The sequence below is a fragment of the Hirundo rustica genome, chromosome 22 (genome assembly GCF_015227805.2).
Source record: "Hirundo rustica isolate bHirRus1 chromosome 22, bHirRus1.pri.v3, whole genome shotgun sequence".
NCBI classification, from domain to species: Eukaryota; Metazoa; Chordata; class Aves; order Passeriformes; family Hirundinidae; genus Hirundo; species Hirundo rustica.
Window position 1 is genome coordinate 4,977,515 of NC_053471.1, and position 20,419 is coordinate 4,997,933.

Consider the following 20,419-nt stretch of genomic DNA (forward strand, 5'->3'; position numbering starts at 1 on the left):
TTTACAGGAGAAGCAGAGGTGCCACATAAATTGAGTATCCAGGTAACGCTCCCCTTTTTATTACAGCCTCATGATTCACTAGCACAGAGCAAAGAAAGGTGAGGCCAAACTGCAATATTCCTACAGACCACGGAGAAGGACCAACAAAGCAGAGCTCTGTCGGAAGCGCCTTTGTAGTGCCCATTGTTTTTTGTGTCAGATTTACAACCTTCTAAGCGTTTATCCTAATAAACCTCCATTGAGACAAAGACAAGTGGTTATTAGCATTTCCTGATTCTAAAGCAAAATCACTACCAAGGGCAGAGGCTGTGTGAGCTGAAGACAAAGCAGATACCTCCCTGCTCCAGAGCAGGTGTCAATTCATTGGTATTTAGGCTCCTGCCTTCCAGGAGATTGCAGCAGGAATGTCTGAGCCTGAATAGGAGTTAGGAGACTAAACACCTTTAGGCATTTTGGCACAGAGCCTCCAAAACTGCATTACAATGCACTTTTACCAAAACAACAGGCAAACAAAAATCCCAACCAAAAAAACTAAAAAATAAATTAATCTAGAAAGTCTTAGAGATTTTCATTACCTGTTGAATCTATTTGGGCTAAACGGCAAGGCTTGAAAAGTTCACTTGATTCAAACTAAAAATCATTGAGGAAACAAACATACATTCCTCAAAGACAGGAAAAAGGAATCTGAGTCACATAAGCTGAAAGACATGATACTTAAGCACAGTCATAATGAAGTTCAAGGTCCTGGACTCCAGTGGTTCATTCTGGACTCCTAAGCCTGAGCCTCCTGCTCAGCGCTTTGCTGGCAGCAAGGAGCCAGACATCCTGCAGGTACCTTATGCCATTCGTAATTCCCAAATCCCTGCCCTCCATCGTCCACAAGGATGAAACGAAGTTACAAAAAGAGCCAAACAAGAATGCAGTAACAGAATCAGAACTAGAATCTGGATCTGCTGAGCAGTCCAATATTGTGTCCTTAGATTCATATCTTCATTACAACAGTCTGTGGACTTATTAACATAAATTAGTATAAGCTGACCTTGCCAACAAAGGAAACAATTGTGCATTCTGCAAACCTCACTTGTGCATTTCTGCCTCTGCAGCAAAAGGGAGGACAAACAGCAGCTCTCAGTGTTCATTACACTACAGCCTTGTCCTCCATTCAGGAAGGAAAAAAGGTCTTGAAAACACAACTCTCAGCTGAGACTGTGCAAAACCTTCAGGACTTGGTGTGACAATTTTGTAGCACCACCCCCTGTGTCACACCAAATTGGGGAGAGTGACATGTTTGAGTTCAGTCATTAAAGGGACAACAGTGTGTCTGTGCAGATTGGATTCAAACTGCACCAACAAAACCCAAACCCAAACCAGGGCCCATTCTTCCCTCACTCCCTTGTACATGCAGAACAAGCAGAACTGCGGCATCAGGTCACATTTTATTTTTAGCTGATGGGCAGTTTCACAGAAATCTAAGTTTAATTGAAGCTCCTGTCAGACAGCTGGTGCCAACTCACAAAATGCCACCTGCGTGTCCATTCAGCTCATCTTGGTGGTTTGGGTTGGGAGGGACCTCTGGAGATGCCCCAGCCTGAGTCCTGCCATGACAGCCGCTGCTCACAGCCAGGCAGATGTGGGAGCCCAAGCTGAAGGCCAGCTCAAGTGCTTCTCCAGGCTAATCTGATGTACCACATATCTCAGCAAACAGGATTTTGCATGTCTGTGCACAACACTCTTTCATCAGATTACAAGGGAAAAGTGAGTCTAGACATGCCAGAGCATATTTGAAAAATAGAGGATTACTGAATTTGCCATATCCCTCCTTGATTTTGGACTCTCCCAATGCTACCGTAATAAGGACTAATGGCATTATATATAACCAAATTACATAAAAGTTAATTGCATTCCACTCAGATTTCCTTTTTACATAGCAATCTGCTTCCTGATCCATGTACAGCCTACACAGAAAAGTGGAGTTTTTACCACAATAAAGCAACAGGTTTTGAAAACCGTCTCAGTTGAAACATCAGAAAGCTGCACAAGAGTGCCAAGAGTTCCAAGCCATTGAAAATGAGTAAGTACAAAAGGAGATTGCAGGTAACTATGATACAGTGGGGTCAAATGATCAGTTGAGGGGCATTTGATTAACTTCATGGAGTTATTGCAACCAGTGGTTTAACTCTCCAGCTCTGTCCTTCCCTAAGTTTTCTAGCAGATAAACTCACCGAAATATGAAAAGAGAAGCGTTTGGCAGCCTGGGCCTGACAAAGCTGAAGTGTAATTTCTGAAGGCACAGGCTGCCCCAGACAGCAGCTCAGCAGTGTCACTGTCACATCTCTGCAGGTGGCTCAGTGTCTGTGACAGTGCAGGGGCAAAACAAGATCAGAGCTGCATTTCAACAGAGCCAGGGAAAGAGTTAATGACGGAGTCAAGGCCAGGCTCAAGTGGGTGTTCTGAGCCTGCAAAGGGATTCCTCAACCCAGACCAGCTTTTGTTTAGGTCCAGACCCACTTGCATTGGAATGCTGGAAGTGCTGCCCAGGCACAATACAGACTTTCTCTCCCTCCAGCTGTTTCTGACTTTCCTTTGCACTTTGTCTTATGTTTGCACACTGACAGAGCTGCATGTGCAGGAATATGTAATGCACATCCAGGAGTTATCACCCTATAGATAAAAAACGAGTTCCCTAGCAGACACTTTGTGTGATACAGCAATAACTGGAATAGATCACCTCACTTCTGTAGCGCCAGAACACACAAATGATGCAGTGCACCCATTTCACATCTAAATTTCTGCACTTTCCTTTTTCAAATTCTTTGCAAATTAATATAAGGAAAGAAGCACACTTAGACAATGATAATGGTTTGATGGCTCTACTAGGAAAATTAACACCAACAAATCTGTAAAAAAGGTAAGAACTAGGATAATGACTATCAATCATGGATTAATTATTTCATTGTCAGGCTATTTTTAATACACCTACAATGTAAATATATTCAGCTAGTAAAAAATAATCTTACCAGCACAAATTTTAAAACAACAGAAAGTGAAATTGACCTCACAGTTGCTGGATATTTAACCAAAATTAGAAAATCAGGTCCTGTGAAAACCCAGCCAAAACTTTTAGTGCTGTCTACTTCATCATTGTAGGCAGTAAATTAAATATGTTTCAAGCAAATGAGTCCTGTGTTGAATAAATGAAGTTCTGATGTAAATATTAAGCTAAATAATCTTTTTTTAATTTATTTTAAATGCAAAAAAACCCAGCCTCTCCTGCCTCAGATGTCTTCCATAGCACACATTCATCTGCCACAGACATCAGTTACACAATTCCCTCCCTCCTACCCAATCTCCAGTCTACACTTGATGTGCACAATCACATCTGTAATCTCCAGAGCTTCCTAAGAGAAGAGATCATTTTCCCCTGCGCGAGCTGTCAACACTGAAAAAAGAACAACAGCCAACAATAGTTATTCTTTGAGCTCTGCATCTCCCAGCTCAGTTCAGACAACTCCATGGCACAGAGCCACAACCCGAGGCACTATAAATCCCAGTCTCATCAACTTCAAGAAAGATTTTCCAGAAGCACTGGAAAGAATCAAGGAAAAAAGTTGCAATCTCTTGACAGTCTTATCCCAGGATAATTTAAATTTTTGCAAGTTTTACAAACTCAACACATGAAGGTCCCTTCACATGACTGAAACCTCACAACCGTGTACAAGCATGGACAGAAGAAAGATTGATTCAAAGTTATCCTCAGTGTATGGGGAAATGGTTGTTTTGGGGATTTTTTTAATATACTTTACCCAAACTCTAATCACAATACCAACTACACAGGAAAAAGGGACTGAGGAATATACAAGCATAGTTCCCTCAAATATAAGGAAAACCAGCAATCTGATACGAAATATCAATACAATAAAAGTAAATTTGGAGAAAAGAGAAGAGTGCATTTTTGATACCAAACTATGAGACGAAAGGATGGCACCTTCCACTCACCTACTGTGAGGATGTTTGCAGAGAGGAAATGGCAGCAGTTTCCCTCATGAAGAATGGATTCTTCTCTTTGTGGCAAATCCCCTGTTACAGGTTTTGGAGAAGTCAGGGCCATCTCAAGCTTTCAGAGCAGCCCAGCAAGTGCTTGCTCCAAGTCAAACAAAGCACTTCAGTGCAGATATCTGCAGAAAGTTCCAGTCAAGCAATGAAAATATCTGAGAAAAAGCAACAATTTCAGGATGTTGCTGCTTTGCTTGCTTTGGAAGGGCCAGTGAGTGCCTTCTCTGGAATTCCACATTCAGGAGACTGTCCTGGTTTAATTCTTTTGACACATATTCCACTCATTGAACAACAGAATTTGCGGTATCAGTGTGGAGAAAGAACCACGGAGCTCAGTCTTGACAGGATGGATGTGAGGTCCCTTTCCAGGAGCACAGGAGTTACAAACATTTCATGTATCTTCCCGGTGTTCCTTGCATGTGGCTACCCTGGAGAAGACATGGTTTTAAAAAGTGGAAGTTACTTTAACTGTGAGATATTTACTACAGGAGCATACTTAGGTGACACACAATGGACTGACCTCAGCAGACAGAAGACACCAACTCCTCCTTCTCCCACCCCAGGATTTTCCACAGACAGAGAAAGCTTCATTTTTGCCAGCAGCAACTTCTCCAGAAGCCAAAGTACTCACGCTGGGGTTAATTATTTTATACACACAAACACACGGAGATATAATTTGTACACATAACACTTAACTCAGTCATTCTGCACAACAAGTGAGTGTGTTGGGTACATTCCCAAAGGACTCTGCCTGATGATGGCTCTGTATTCACTTCCATCTCTTACCCTTAAAGCTCTTTGCTCCTCTTACCTGTTGTCAGCTGTCCCCATTCTGTGTCTCTGGCCTTGTCTGACATTCCCTTTCCCTTTTCTTACCCATCTTCTGCCCACTGGATACAGAAGACTCACCTTTCCAAAACTCTCAGTGGATACCTTCCTTAGAGAAAGAAGGTCAAAGAAGTCTCCCTCCAAAACAGCAATCACACCAGACAGAAACCTGGGATCTTAGTGCTGGTAACTGTTTGAATCTCTGGGAGTCTCCTTGAGTTTGTAATTACAAGCTGAGCTCTGAAACATTGCCCTAACATGTTTTGTTGTGAAAGCACAGATCCAGTTTGACATTATTTTAAAGAGAGAGGGCAATGAAGCTCCTTATTAATTACAGTGATTAGAAAGAGAGGAAGGGGTTTGAGACATTTGTAGCAAAAAATGAATAAAAGAATGCCCTGCTAGAGCATCTGCCTGTTTGAAGCTGTGCCTCCCTTTGGTCCCTCATTCAGCTTCTTTGGGAAGTCACTTCCTCCCTGCCATTATCTTTTCACCAAGACCCACCTTCTCCATTCTCGTGCTGTTAAAAACTCCTCTGCTCAGAGGGAGCATCAGTCAGTGAAGTAACACCCTTATGTGGAGCCAAATGCACGGCAACTTCATCTAAGGGACAGCAGTGCTTGGCAATATTTATCCTGTAAAAAATCAGTATCATGACAATATTTTTTTTCCACATTTAAATGGGAAATATCTCACAGGGCATCCTGTGGCTCTGCAATAGTTATGGGCATCTCAGAGAGTGACATTCATTTGGGAAAGGATAACTTTATTACAGAGCACAGCTGGAGTAATCAAAACCCAAATTATAAACTTAGGGCAGATTTCAAAAGCTGACTGGATTGAGAGGGGAGGAAGGTAATAGATTATCAAAGGTACATCCTGGGCCCCCTAAATGCTCATTCTTCTACATTCTGTCACCTCTCCCTGTTTTTTCATCATTCCCTGACACGTACAGAATCAGGTAAAAGAATACAGAGCAAACATTCTGCTTTAGACTGAGCAAAATCCATTCATACATTTCTGTGTTTTCATTTAATACATTTAGTATATTCATTTTGTGCATCCCAAAAAATATATATATATTTTCTAGGTTAATCCTTGAATTGATACCAAAAATACACTTACATACACAGAGCTGACTTGTTTTACTTAGAATGGAACCCAAAGTAGATATTAGAAGGCATGTCAGGATTCAAATCAACTTGTCCTGTGAAAAAGCCAAAACTGCACCCAACAGCATTTCTGGAGCTGCTCAATTGCATGCCCTGGGCAGATACTTCTGCAGATGACAGGCACTGCCTCAGTTATCATCTGCTTTGGTCATCTGGGCAACTCCTGACCACAATTTTATAGCCACTAGCCACAAAGTGCAATTTTTGGTACCTATGCACCGAACGTTTAACCCTGGGATTAATCCAGGAAACCACAGCTCATAGGACAGACGAAACTTTTAACATCAAGACAAGATCAGCCCTTTTCCTTTGCAGAAAGCTGAACTGGTGGGTAGTTACTTTGCAGACTCTCTCGCCTCTTTGCTTCAGGGCTTTTTTGAAAGGCCATTTCCTTTGTAGGAAGTTCAATCACTGTGACTCATTAAATACCAAAGAACACATCCATGAGGGCGAGGAAGACTGAATGGGCACGGGTGTTGCTGCTGGTGCCAGAGCAGCATCATTTCAGTGAAAGCAGATGAGCTTTACATTGATGTGGCTCGTTAAATATTTCATTGTCTCGAGTTATGTCAAATTCATTTTCTATATGTTTTGTTATGATCTGAAAGTGAAGCTGCTTTGAGGCAGCTGATCTCTGGATGTCTTCACTTTTCATGCTAAAGATGCTCTTCCTGCACTCAGTCCCACCTTTTACAGCTTCCTGCAGGTCCTCAGAGTTCCCTTCCTCCCCTCTCTCTCCTCAGCATACCTGTGTTGGTAAAAAATAAAACCAGAGCCCCTCTTCCCAAACCAATCCCCATAAGTCCTACACAGCCAATGGAAAAGTAAACAATGAATCCCTAAAAATACAGATTGGTATCTCAGAACAACATCCAGGGTCCAGATTTCTTATTAAAGTAAATGAAAGAAGCTCAGTTGGCTTTCCTGGAAAATTCGCTGTGAAGGTTGTAGGATGGAAAATATCAGTTGCTCTGTCTGGAAATGCCTCGCCTCTGTTACAGCAGGAACCACGGTGGCTCTGAGAACAGCACTGCTCATCGACAGAAGACATCAAACAGCCAAAAGAGAGCAACTGTATCTGTTCAGACCACATGAACAAGATTTAAACTGTCGGCTCAGGCTACGAGCCCTACCTAAGACTATTGTATGAGGCTCTGTACTCCCTTGGAAAAAAGGACTTAAAACCCTAGAGGCAGGATCCGTATCACTTACAGACAATAAGAGCTGTGTACAGCATTAACAATTCTCTAGCCATTTTTATATCACTGTACTATTTAAAGCTTAACCCCACAAGACCTGCTTTTGTTCAGGGAGGTTTTGTGTGGCATCCACAGAACTCAGACAAGCTCTGATATCCTCCCAGGACAGATACACCGATACCATGGATGAAACACACAAAAACCAAGGCATCGCTTAAACCTGAATAGTTTGATCAGGAAGCAGATCAATGGATAAAAGATCAAAGTGCCGTCAAATGGGAGGGAAAAAAAATAGCACTTTAAAGCATTTAAATGTGAGATCTGGGATTTGCTTTTAAGCTGCAGTGTGGTTGCCTCTGACACGCTGCTCATTTGAAGGAATGCAGCTCCATTCAGCGGGGAATCGCACGGAGATAACCTGCACGCCCAGGCACGTCAGTGCACAGCCAGGGCTGCTCCGGAGGAGAGGAGGCTGCTCCAGCCCCGTGGAACAAGGGCTGAGCCCACACCTTAGGGTGTGATCCCACATTCTTCTTCCCAAGGGACGGAGAAGAAGACACAACACTGGAGAGAGATAGAGTCCCGTGGCAAACAACTCGGATAAAAAGGAGAAAGTGAAGAAAAGGCCGTCAAGAGCAATCAGAATACCTTTCTGGCAGGCTGGTGTGTTCACCTTCACCCAGAACAGAGTCATCCCACTTAAAAAGAACACTTAACATTTGTCAGCTTTTCCTCACCCGCCCCTCGCAGCCTGAGCTGGAGCTGCACATGCAGGAGCCCTGCATTTTTGTTGGATGATGTAACTGAATATTCCTTATGCAAGTAAGCAGACTTACTATTAAATCCAAATTATTTATTTCAGGTTTGTATGGACCACGTCATACGACTTTAGCATTCGCTTTTTGAAACAAAATGTGAATTTTTTAACAATATCTGTCTATAGGGATAGACTTGTTTGTTATCCCCTGCCCCTATTTATCCTGAATCGCCAAGACCTCTCTCGGTTTCACCATCACTCCTTGTCACCAGCCAGTTCCCAGACCTGTCTGAAGTGACAGTGGAAACACAGCAGCCTCTTGCTTCTGAAGAACATTTGCATTTTGTATTAGCAAGGAGAACTGGCAATTTCTATTAGGAGGCAAAAGGAACTCATTAAGCAAAGCCCTAAATCTCATCCAATAGCTTGGCTCAAAAGAACTTTGAAAATAAAGGTTTCATACTCTAGACCACAAAAAACAAAAAGCCTCAGAGAAGAAATGAGGGAAGGAAGATCTCCTTGTTAGGAAACAGATGGAAAGGGAGGACTGCTGGAAAAGGTTCTACTGCACTTGGGAATTTGTGAATCATCCTGAGGAGAGATAGACTATGAGCTCCAATGCCACTTGTAATCAGATCTATCATTCTAATAATGTTCATGCTGTCAGTTGTGCTGGCAGTCTTGGTCACTCTCCAGAAGTCTGATTTTTTAAATTTTTTTTTCTTCAATTTCACATAAATGAGCAGGAATTTCTTTTAAGAATAATATCTTTAATCAGACTGCTTGAATTCTGTACAGCAGCTTATTGCTGCACTGATTAATCTCTTGGATATTAAGGAATAATTTATGCTGGGGGAGTTATAGAAAAGGTGGCGACTTCTGTTCCCCTTTCACAAGTCAGTGGCAAACATCAGCTTGTTCCTGAGGATGCCTGGTAGGGCCAGACACAAGAGCCTAAGCACAGACAGACACTAAGAGAATATTGCAAACAAGAAAAACATGCTTGTGCTTGGCAACTTCAAGAGGATGCTGCAGTTTTAATTTTTTTTTTTCCAAAACCAATTTCTTAAATGATGAAACTCCTTCTCTATTAGCAGGAATGGGTTTGGAAAACCAATCCACCCTCATTTTTTCAAAGGGCAGTGACATGCACACATGGGAATTACAAGGCAGCAAGTGTTTAGGGCCTGATCCAATAAATATCAAAGTACAGCTCTGCTTCACTCTCCACCTTATCGTGGACTTTAGTACTTGGTTAGTCAATAAATAACATTACTTCAATAACCTCATCTCACTCAGTCTAAACTCACAGGAGGGGAAGAAGTGGGATAGGTCACTTTATACTGTAGGAGACAAAAACCTGTTGAGTTGTTTAAACAGAAAATGTTTCATGTAGTCCTTGCTGCAATCCCACTAAAAAATGTCATTATAATTCATCCCAAAGTTGTGTTTTTGCGGTTCTCCTCTGCAGGCTATAGAACTTCTTCCAGGCACCTCAATTGCAGCTGCCACTGTTTCCTCAGGCACCATTACTGACCTTTTTTTTTTTTTTTTTTTAATTAAATAAAACCTAAATTACGTGTTTTCAGTTAAGGGCAGAGAAAACTTCCAGAGAATCCATTCCAGCATCTAAGGGCAGTAGGAAATCTGGAATAACTACCTGTAGGTTGGCAGGGGATATGTTGAAGAGGAGAAGAGGCAGGGAGGAGCTTCTTTTAATTTATCTTACAGTAACTAATCCTGCAAGGAGAGCTGAGAGGAGACATCCTCTGAACACCAGACTGAACACAAAAAGTGCTATTGCGGGTTTCTACATAACGGCCCTTGGCAAACACCTCAGGGAATGGGAACTACAGAGCTTGTGCAGCACTTTCAGTCTCTCCCGGGAATGTTAAACATGGAAAGATCCATCCCTCACCTTCCCACCTGATTTCCTTTGTGTCTGAGGAAATCCAGAGCTCTGTGACAACCATTAAGGTGTCAGAGGATTCTATGAGAGCCATTCCCTAATTAAATGGGAACAAGTGAGGTTGTGATGAACAATAAAAAACGCTGGCCAAGATCAGAACCAGGTACACCAAAATCAGTCTCTCAAGTTTCATGCCGTATTTGTGATGCAAATGGACCTGAAATCCTCACTCAGGTCATGCTTATCTTGATGTCTGCACCCAAAATTTCTCTCAGGACTGCACAGTCTCCTGTGCAGTCTGCCAGATAACAAAGAGCAGGGAGGAAGCTGAGAACTTTGTCCCAGCATGTGTAAAGGTTTGTCACAGCCTGCACTGTGCAGGTTCCTATTCAATGACTCTGCTGTGCACCTACATGTGCTGAGGGGAAGCGCTCCACCCCCACGAAATGAAGGCAGATTAAACAACGAATAAAAAGTTTGGAAATTTCCTACAGGTTTGGAATCTGTGCCCTAAGCAGTAACGTGGAGAGCAGAATTTCAGTGACTTGCAGCAAAAGCCGGGCTGAGGAGTTGCACAAGGTGGCCGTGGAGAGCTGTCCCCTCAGAACAGGGCTTGGCTCGTGTCATGCAGGGCTTTCCTTCTCTGCCAGCTGAGCCTGGATGCACAGTCAGTACCTACTGCTCATGCCACCGCTGCCACCAGGAGCTGTCACAAGTGATGGACACAAGGTTTGCCATCATCCAGCAAGGCCAGAGGTAACAACGGGAGCAGAGGTGAACTCACAAGTGAGGTCAAGGCAGTGGAAGCGAAAGAAGATTCTGGCATAACACTGCAGAATCTATTTCAATATTCACATCAATTTAGGCTTATCATGGGAAGAAGTGGGTCGTTTTAAAGATAACTAATGCAAAACTGAGATATCTGGGTGCATGAAAATTGCATTGCAGTAAATTCAGGTGATCTTTAGCGACTGCAAGACTAACTTTGCTGAAAAATCTCTTTGGTCTCATATTCTAACCCACTCAGATATATTTATACAGTAATTTTCTCAGGTCTGGACAAATTAACATGTTCCAGTGATATTCACAATATGTTGTCCCCTTTGAGCTATATTTCGGAACTGAGGGTTCTGTACCATTTATTTCAAAACCAAAGTGAAATTGTGTTGTTTTGAAACTATGAGTGCAGGACTTTAGAAGAGCCTTGCACACCATGTATTTTATTGCTCTGTTGTTCCTCAGGACCATTCACTAAAATGTTCTCAGCCACTTTGGGTTAAGTATGGAGTAGCACTTAATTCAGAGAAATTAGAGAAATGATGAATGAAAACAAAAGCCTTTTCAGACAGTGTAGAAGGAACTTGGCTATAAACTGGAATGTTATGGTCCTTTTTTGCAAAGCCAGAATAAACCTGTTCTTTGGCTGAGAATAATCAAAATACGCTGCATTATAGGAGCTCATCTTGCCAACAGAGTCATTAAATGTAAGAGTCAATGAGCCCTGAGTGTTTCAATATTCAGTTATACAGGTTTGTATTATAAAACTGGGTATCACAGAAACAGTTCTGGTAAAATACTGCTTATTGAATAAAAAAAAGCCTGCTGTCTTAACAGCTCTGTCATGATAAATATTTCTGTAACTGGTCATGGCCTCTACTCTGTAATAAACCCTCTGTGCCCAAAGCAGAGATCTTGTAACAAGCAGTGCTCCTGCTGAAGAGCTCAGAGCCAAGTTGATGTCCCTGTCCCCACAGCCAGCCCTGAGGCCACCAGAACACAGTGACTCTGACACCATTCAGCCTTGCCCATGCTTAGATAACTCAGTGTCCTCGGCACTCACCGACCTCCCCTCACTCTCACTGAACAGTTTCCCACAGCTAATCTCACTGGGCAAAAAGGAATTCTCCTCAGCATGATTTTTGCACCCTCAGTGAGGACAGAAAAAGCTCTGCCAGTAGACAAAACTTTCACCACATTCTTTTGAACAATAAATTAACTTTGAGCTCCATTCTGAACATGGCATCAATTTCCTACCTCAAACCAACCACAGGCAGCAGTGACTCTTACTCTACTTCTGTTTTATTTTATAACAGGCAACCTACCTCTACCATGAAACAACATAATTCTAGAAATTATCACCTTGAGGATTCAGGGTATATTTAAGACCTACATCTGAACCCTGAAGCCTGATGCATTTGGAGCATATACAGCCCCAGCAACCCAGCCATCCTTCTCATTTGCCACATCTCTGCAATCATTACGCATATTTTTATGCCAGGAAAGAACGGGAAAATATTTCTCCATAGTCCAAAAGAATGAGCAAATTAAAAAAAAAAAAAACAAAAAAAAAAACACCTTTTCAAAGTGTCCTGCATGTCTTTCTTCCCAAGTTAGGACGAAGCTGTTCAGTCACAGAATCATCTACGTTCTATTGCTAAACTGGTATTTTATTTAAATACCTGAAGTTTATTTTACATCCAACCTCTCTTATCCAAGTCGGTTTTCATGTTGGTTTCGTACACCTGGGCAAGCTCAAGGCTTAGGCTGTCAGTTCAGAATGAATGCAGGAGTCCTGCATAGAAAAAAAAAAAGAAGCAGTTGTCCACCTAGAAAAGCCTAAACTTGAATACAAATGCGGTTTGCTTCATCCTTTCAAACTCAGAGAATCTAAAAATTTAGGACTGACAGAATTCCAAGGTTCCTGAACACTTTCAAGAACAAGAGAAAGCATTATAAAATAAAACAGGCATTAGACACCATGCTCGTTCCATTTTCCCTCTTCCTTCAAAAAGACAAGCGCAAAATTAGTAGCAAATTCTGCTACAGCTATAAGTCTGCGAATGCTCCTGGTGTAGCGTTTTATAAAGTTTGTTTCTAACGCCCAAGAGTGAGCAGGAGTGTTACAAGCACACCACAACGATGGCTGCAAGAGAAAGTAGCAAAGCGAGCCGAAAGCAAAGCCGCACACACCTTTGTCTCTGCCGGCCGGGCAGTGCAGACAGGCTGTCCCGGCTCCTGCGCGCCGAGCGTCCAACCTTCATACCCGGGACAAAACCGGGAGGAGCAGGGAGGGACCTGCGGAGTCTGGAGCGAAATCCCGCCCCGCTTTTACATGTTGAGGGCTCTCAGCTCCCCGGTCACAAAGCAGCTTCACAGCCCCTGTTCAAACAGTTCAGCTCCAGGGTAACAAGTTCAAAGTGGGAGGAGGCAGAAGGAATCGGAGGGTGGTAACAATGCCGAGCAGACGTTTCGCTCCTTTTGCATCCGCAGAACCTGTTCTTCAGGTTGGAAACTGAAACATCTGCCCGGTGCCGTGTTTGAAAGCTGCGCTCCGAACCTCTTGTCTCCTAACAGGTCTGCAAAGGCAAAATCAGATTTTATGATGCGCAGACAAGTAGCCTGTGGGAGGAAAAGTTAATCATTGCTGAGCACTGAGGTTTTTTTACATTTTGGGCTTCCTTGTGGTAACGTCAGTGAAGCAGCTCCTTCCCCTGTCAGGTCTGTTAGAAGGAAAAGCAGAGAAGCATGCCATGGAAATCAAGAAACTCGGCTTCCAAAAACTTAATCAAAAACACAGCAGCTATGTTTTAAGAGATATTGGTAGCTTTCTGAAGTCCAGTATCAATCAGAATACAAAGGAGAAGAATCAGATTTTCCTGGCAGATTATTGTGCAACAACATTTTATGCGTGTGTGTGTTTATATCTATGTATGAATGTATATGAAAGCATATCACAAGATGGGAAGGTCGCTTGGCATGCTGCACATCTCCAGCTCAAAACACACAAACAGGACCCCCACCCTTCAAAACATCACAAAACAACTTTTAGAATATAATAAAATCAATATAATGAGTCAAAATGGGCATATATGCAGAACTTACACACTTCAAATGTTTCAACATTTGTTGGAAGAGTCTGACCTCCAGCTTTATAAATGGTTTCCAATCTAATAATTAAGTGATCATTAGTCAGGATTTCAGCTTTATTTTAAAAAAACCCTCTCAAGCTCTTCTTTGGTTTCTCGACCCATAAAATAAGAAAATCATATTCACCCACTAGAGTAAAAGGGCAACAAATATGTTTGGTATTTTTCTTAACAATCAAGCTGTTGGACATGTGAGATACACCCAGTTTTGCCTTTAAACTAAAATCAAAATATGAAATATTGGATTGGAATCCTGAACAAAATGATCCAGGGACAGGTCAATTGGTTTTAATTTTGTATATTTTAAAAAATTCTATCATTTAAGGTGGCAGCTTCAAGTTTCTTATTTAGTAGAGGATCCCCAAGTTTTAAGTGTGAAAATGTCCCATTCCAGACCCCATTTCCCGTGGGATATTTCCTTATGCAGGTTCGCCCTCTACTGTTGAGCGACAGAAAATGTTCCAATTTTTTTTTTTTTTTTTCCCCCTAATTCCATTAATTTTACTGCTACAGAGGGAACAATCCGCTATTCCATTGTTGCGATACAGCCTAACAAATAAAAATTGAGCAGCACCTGGAGCAGGGGGGGAGGGATTAAGAATATTTTGCTTATCTGTAAGATTCATCATAGTTTTACTTATCACGTACAACTTCTGGTGCAGTTTAATTAGAACTTTGATGCCATGATCTGTGCACTAATAGGCTGCTTGAAAGGATTACAAATATCCAGCTTGTTTGTGGTTATGTTTGGTCACAGGGAGCCTTTCTTTGCTTCTCAGTAAAAAGAAAGAAAAAAACCCACCAAGCTCCTGCTCTCCCAGAACTTTCCAGTGAGCTCCTGCCATACCAGTCTGTAAATTCTTCAGGGAAACACCTACTTTAATTCCAGTGAAAATAGTTTCGTCAAATAAATTAATTATATGTAGAACTGTGTAACTGCCCCTTCACTTTAGTGCACTTCAAAACTGAATTTATAACAATATCACATTAAAATCTGTTGGGAGAAAAAGAAACGTATTTTGGCAAAAATTAACGTACCTGACCTCAGAGTGTAAATATATATATACACGCACAAATGCAGAGGTTATAAACATTAACAGAATGCTTCTACCTTCGTTAAAATATTATCATTATTTTTAATGGGGTTTTTTGTTTTGGTTTGTAGCTGCTGTTGTTGGGGGTTTTGGGTTTGGTTTGGTGGTTTTGTTGTTGTTGTTGTTTTGTTTGGTTTGGTTGGTTGGGTTTTTTGTGGTTTTTTTGGTTTGGTTTAGTTTGGTTTGGTTTGGTTTTTTGTGGTGGTTTTGTTTGTTTGTTTGTTGGTTGGTTTTGGGGTTTTTATTTTTTATTTTACAAAAATTTTAGCTTTTTTTTTTTAAGTATCAGGCACAGCTGCAAGACCCTTATGGCAGCTAGCAGGACTGTGGCTGTCTCTCTCCATCGAGAGGCCAGTGAGCTTTGTGACAAGAGTCACCCGGCAGGAATAGATTAAATTAGGAATTTGTCAGGAATTCTGATAACATTTCAAATCCTCCCTGTTCCCAGTGGCTCAGCCACAAAGGAAACCCCGGCAGGCACTGAGGGACTGATCTGGGGACACTGGCACTGAAAAACTCACGAGTCCTGTCACACCCTGGCAGCCCACAGCCTCTATCCCCCTGGTACCAGGATTTTGGAGATGAATGAACACGTTGATGCGTTTGTGTGTGGAGGTGGTGTTTGTTGTTTGCCTCATGTAGAGCTCGCCGGAAAACAAAGGGAAGCTTGTTCAGTTTCCCCATATAAACAGCTCATCTTTGAAGGGATGCAAGAATGGTTTTGCAGCTATTAAAAAACAGGCAGGACACTGAACACACCTTCCTTCTGAATTATCCCTGGGCCATGGAAGGGCTGGAGCATTTGTACAAGGTTGTGGAGTGATGCACCTGCCTGGGGAGCGGTGATTTGGTGGGTTCCTTGTGAACTGTGTTGTGAAACATCCAACACATCACTTTTACTGCTCTTTCCACCTCAGCGGTGATCGCGCGGCTCCTTCCCGTTCTTACTCCCGTTCTTTTTCCCGCTCCTCTTCCCGCCCCTCTTCCCTCCCTCTTCCCCGCCTCTCACAGCCTCTGCCTCCCTTTCCCACGCCCCTTCTCGCCCTTTTTACGCCCCTCACTGTCCGTTTCCTCGCCCCTTTTCCCACCCCTCACACCCCATCCCGCCCCTTGCACTGCCCCTCACAGCCCCTTCCCGCCCCTTTTCCTTCCCCTTACACTCCCTTCCCTCTCATTCCCGCCCCTCTCGGCCCTTTTCCCATCCCTTTCCCACTCTATCCGCCCCTTTTCCCTTTCTATCCGCCCCTTTTCCCAGTCTATCCGCCCCTTTTCCCACCCTTTTTCCCACTCGTCCCGCCTCTTTCCCCGCCTCTTTCTCCGCCCTTTTCTCCCCTCAGGGTAGGGGAGGCGTTTCCCGCCCCTCGCGCGGCTCCGCCCCTTTCCCGCCCCTCACTGACGGGGTATCCCTGCGCGGGCGGCGGGTGCTCCGCCGCTGCCGGGTCTGCTCCGCCGCTGCCGGGGCCGCTCCGCCGCCTCAGGCCCCGTATCCCTCCGCTCGCCATGGCGGCGGCGGCGGGCCCGGCGCGGCTGGTGCGGTGCGGGCAGAAGGACGAGCTGTACCGGGCCGGGCTGCGCAGCGGGGCCGGCACGGCGCTGCGGGGGCTGGCGGGTAACGCCCGTGGGGGGTTGGATCCACCCCGAGCCCTCCCGGGTGTTCCGGGACCCGCCGGCACAGCGGGTCCACCCCCTCACCCGCCCGCGGTTCTGGATGGGGGTCGGAGGGGGCGAGGGGGCTGATGGCGAGTCCGGGAGGAATTCCCCGGGAAGGGCTGGGATCAGCACGGATTTGGTGCAGTGACAGCCGCGCCCCCGTCCCGCAGGTGCCCGGCCGTGGCTGGAGTGGAGGAGGGAGGTGGAGCTGCTCTCCGATGTGGCCTATTTCGTGCTGACCACGCTGTCAGGTAACCTTCTGGGTCATTTATCGTTTTTTATCGTTTCTCCCAGTGTCTGAAAGCTGAGGGGCCAGTGCCGCGGCTGCTCTGTTGGTGATCACCACCTGAGACTGCCCGTGCAGTTCTTTTCAGCGTGTTGGTTTGATTTGGATAACGAAATTGTCGGGGTTGGGTTCAAACGCACTTCATCAACACAGATATCCTTCTAAAAGCACTTAAAAAAAAAAAAAAGGCATGAATAGATGACACCATGAAAAGTATCACTGCCTTTAAGCCTAAAGCTGCAAATACTGGGTATCACCATGACATTTATCTTATTTCAACAGGGAAAAAATTAACTAATTTCAAATTCCAAAGCCTGAGTTGTGGCCTGTCCTCACTGCTCACCACATCCAGAATGATCCTGCAGTTGCCCCCTCACCCTGTTTTCTGTTGCACACATTGTTCAGGTTATCAGACTCTGGGAGAAGAGTACGTGAACATCATTCAGGTTGACCCAAGCAAGAAGAAGGTGCCTTCTTTCCTCCGTCGGGCCCTCTTCATTTCCCTGCACACCATGGTACCCTACTGCCTGGAAAAGGCACTGATGCACCTGGAACATGAGCTGCAGATGGAGGCTGAGGAGGCCAGGACCCCAGAGAACCCCCCAGCACTTGGCTTTCCCAGCAGGACCTTAATTCGCAGCTGGATTCGGAAGCAGGTTGGGGAGCTCACGGAGCAGCAGAAGAAAACAGCCTCCCAAGTTGTGTATGTCCTTAAACAATCCATCCCTCTGCTGCACCGGCTCCACCTGGCAGTGTTCTACATCCAGGGCACCTTCTATCACCTGTCCAAAAGGATGACAGGGATCTCATATGTAAGTGGTTTTGCTTGAAGGTGTGTCTTCTGCAGAATTTTGGCCTCTTCTGCGGTGCCATAAAAGGGATAAGGAATTTGGCTGTGGTTTATTATACAGGCAGAGTAGAGGGGTGAAAAGGAAGGTTTTATGTGGGGGGTGATGTGTTCCTGCAGTCAGGAGGTTACAGGTAATAAACATCAATGTGGTGTCACAATACCTGTGTAACTTCAGTCTGTCTGCCACAAATACACTGGAAGTGAGAGGTGACCTGATAAATGCGTGGGAAATACAAGTTTGAACACCCAGTAAATATTTAGGTAACACTTTTCTGTATGAAGATAATTTTGTATCTTTACAAAAAACCATCAGCCATACTGGCCCAGAAATGTGTATGGACACAAGTTCTCAACAATTCTCAGCATCAGTGTGGGAAAGAGATACATAAGAAAACCAAACCAATTAAAGCTGCAGTTTTTATGGGCAGACAGCAGCTAAGTCCAGCCTGACTAAAAGTGCTTACACCTCCTGAGACAGCTGGATGAGAAGTCCTAAAATGTCGATTTTTTGGACATAATGAGAATCACAAATCAAGTTTATTGCAGAGGGGGAACAGTTTCCTAAACCCACAGTAACAAAACATCTTTGTGAATTCTGTAGCTGCATTTTGGAGGACTGCAAAGAGAAGATCAGAGTATCCGATCGAGTTACAAGTTTCTTGGAATAATTTCACTCTTCCACCTTCTGCTGACCATTGGAGTGCAGATGTACAGCTTCAAACAGAGGCAGAGAGCACGGCAGGAGTGGAGGCTGCACCGCAACCTCGCTCACCAGAAGTAAGAGGTGGTTCTTACTTCCTAGGAAAAAGGTGGAATGTCACAGCTGTCATGAACAGGGACAACACAGGAGCGACCCATTTGGGTTATAATCTGATGTAATGTAACAATTAATTAATTAGCCAAACTAATTCCTCGCTGTTTTGCGCATGTCTTGGACTTGATGCTTTGGTGGTTTTGAGACCTCCACAAGAAGGGTTGAGCACGGGGTTTACTTCAGGATGGTGTTATCCAGTGTTTCTGACAAGCAGGGTAAGTGCAATTAACCCCGCTGTGCCTGTGTTAATTAGAAGCACGAGCAAGGAGGCGGCTGTGGGGCGTCAGTCGCGCTGCACGCTGTGCTTGGAGGAGCGGAGGCACAGCACAGCCACCCCCTGCGGGCACCTCTTCTGCTGGGAGTGCATCACCGCCTGGTGCAACACCAGGGTGAGTACACAGCACAGCCACACTGCAGGCTGCCCCCCAGCCTGGTGCCAATGCCCTGCGTCTCACTGAGGCACCCAGAGCTGACCAGCACCTGTGGAGTTGTTGAAATCCAATGACAATTACGTGGGTATTAGAGCTGCATGTTAAACTGGGCTGGCTCAGGGGAGCTTGTACCACAGTTGGGATTGAAAAATTGTGTTCTAAAAGTAGCTGAGCAGTTCTATTCAGATTTTTTTAAACAGAACTATTCAGTATGTCCATCTATGCCCTTTTCTTTCTGTAGGCAGAATGTCCACTGTGCAGAGAGAAGTTTCATCCTCAGAAACTGATCTACCTACGGCACTACCAAATGTAGAGGGAACCTCTTCTGTCTCCTGACAAGGGCCCCAGCTCATACTCTCAGACTTGTCCTACAGCTTCAGCTGGTCCAAGGAAAGGCTTTATCAAACTGGAAACTGCCTGTGCAAGGTGGCACTACATTGCTGTGTGACAGAATAAAGCTACTTCTGCTTCTACCCTTCTGGCTCTTCTGATGTAGCTCTTGACCATATGAAAAATGGGTTTCTAAAACATGCTTAACACAAGTTTAATAGTTTCCTTCATTTCGGACAATGGAAAACTTAAATTCTCATTCTCAAAATACATGTGTAGACAAGTCCTCCAGTCTTCCATAACATCCTTAAGGTATTAATAAAATTCCATTATTTAATCTTAAGACTCCCCTTCTCCTGTAACATGATAATGTCCATGCTGTGGACTTCAGGGGCAAAGAACAGAAGCTGTACACAAAGCCTGAGTTTAAGTGCACTGAAGTTCTGGTTATAAATGCCATATGCCATTGTGTTTGCTATAGAGCAGGGTTTTATGATTTGACAATCCATGAAATCTGCTTAGACCAACAGGAATAACAAATGCAAAGCCCCAGTAACACAGATTGTGCACACTGATCTGTTAACACTCAGCTTCCAAACTCAGGTTTTTCCATCACTACTAGCAAAGGAGACTTTGCAGCAAGTATTCCAGACACTGAGGCTATAGCAATGTAACAAGGGCTGTTTTCCAAAGCCCAGGGGCGTTACCAATATCCCTGAAGCCAAGGGAAAAAGATTGTTAACATATGTTGTCATTCTTGCATGATAGAAGATGCAGAAGATCAATTTATTTGTATTTTTCAAATACAGATAAGGAAAAGAACCCAGGTTGTCCAGCCTGTGCATCATGAGTTACAGTTTCAAGAAATCTTTCAAAAATGGCACTGAATGTGAACTTGGGCAGGGCCAGGTGTGCTTCACTAAAAGCACTTTTAAGATGGGTATTTGTGCTGCAGAGTTATCCAGCTAATAATTAAATCTCCAAGTGTTATAATAACCCAGTAAATTTAGTTTAACTTTTCTATAAGTGGGATAAAAAATGGTTGCTGGTAACTATGCGAACACTTCATCATCACTACAAAAGCAATACCATCCCTTCTCACACCAGAAAACTTTGAGGC

The 20,419-nt window shown here is 43.9% G+C and overlaps 1 protein-coding gene across 1 annotated transcript; it reads left to right on the forward strand.

Annotated features, from left to right (window-relative positions):
• The first annotated feature begins 16,331 nt into the window (after positions 1-16,331).
• Positions 16,332-19,442, forward strand: PEX10 (peroxisomal biogenesis factor 10). Its single transcript, XM_040084473.1, has 6 exons — positions 16,332-16,547; positions 16,759-16,839; positions 17,280-17,686; positions 18,326-18,501; positions 18,792-18,927; positions 19,211-19,442. Exons 1-6 carry the CDS (start codon positions 16,439-16,441, stop codon positions 19,280-19,282), a joined length of 981 nt encoding a protein of 326 aa, XP_039940407.1. The 5' UTR covers positions 16,332-16,438; the 3' UTR covers positions 19,283-19,442.
• The last annotated feature ends 977 nt before the right edge of the window (positions 19,443-20,419 follow it).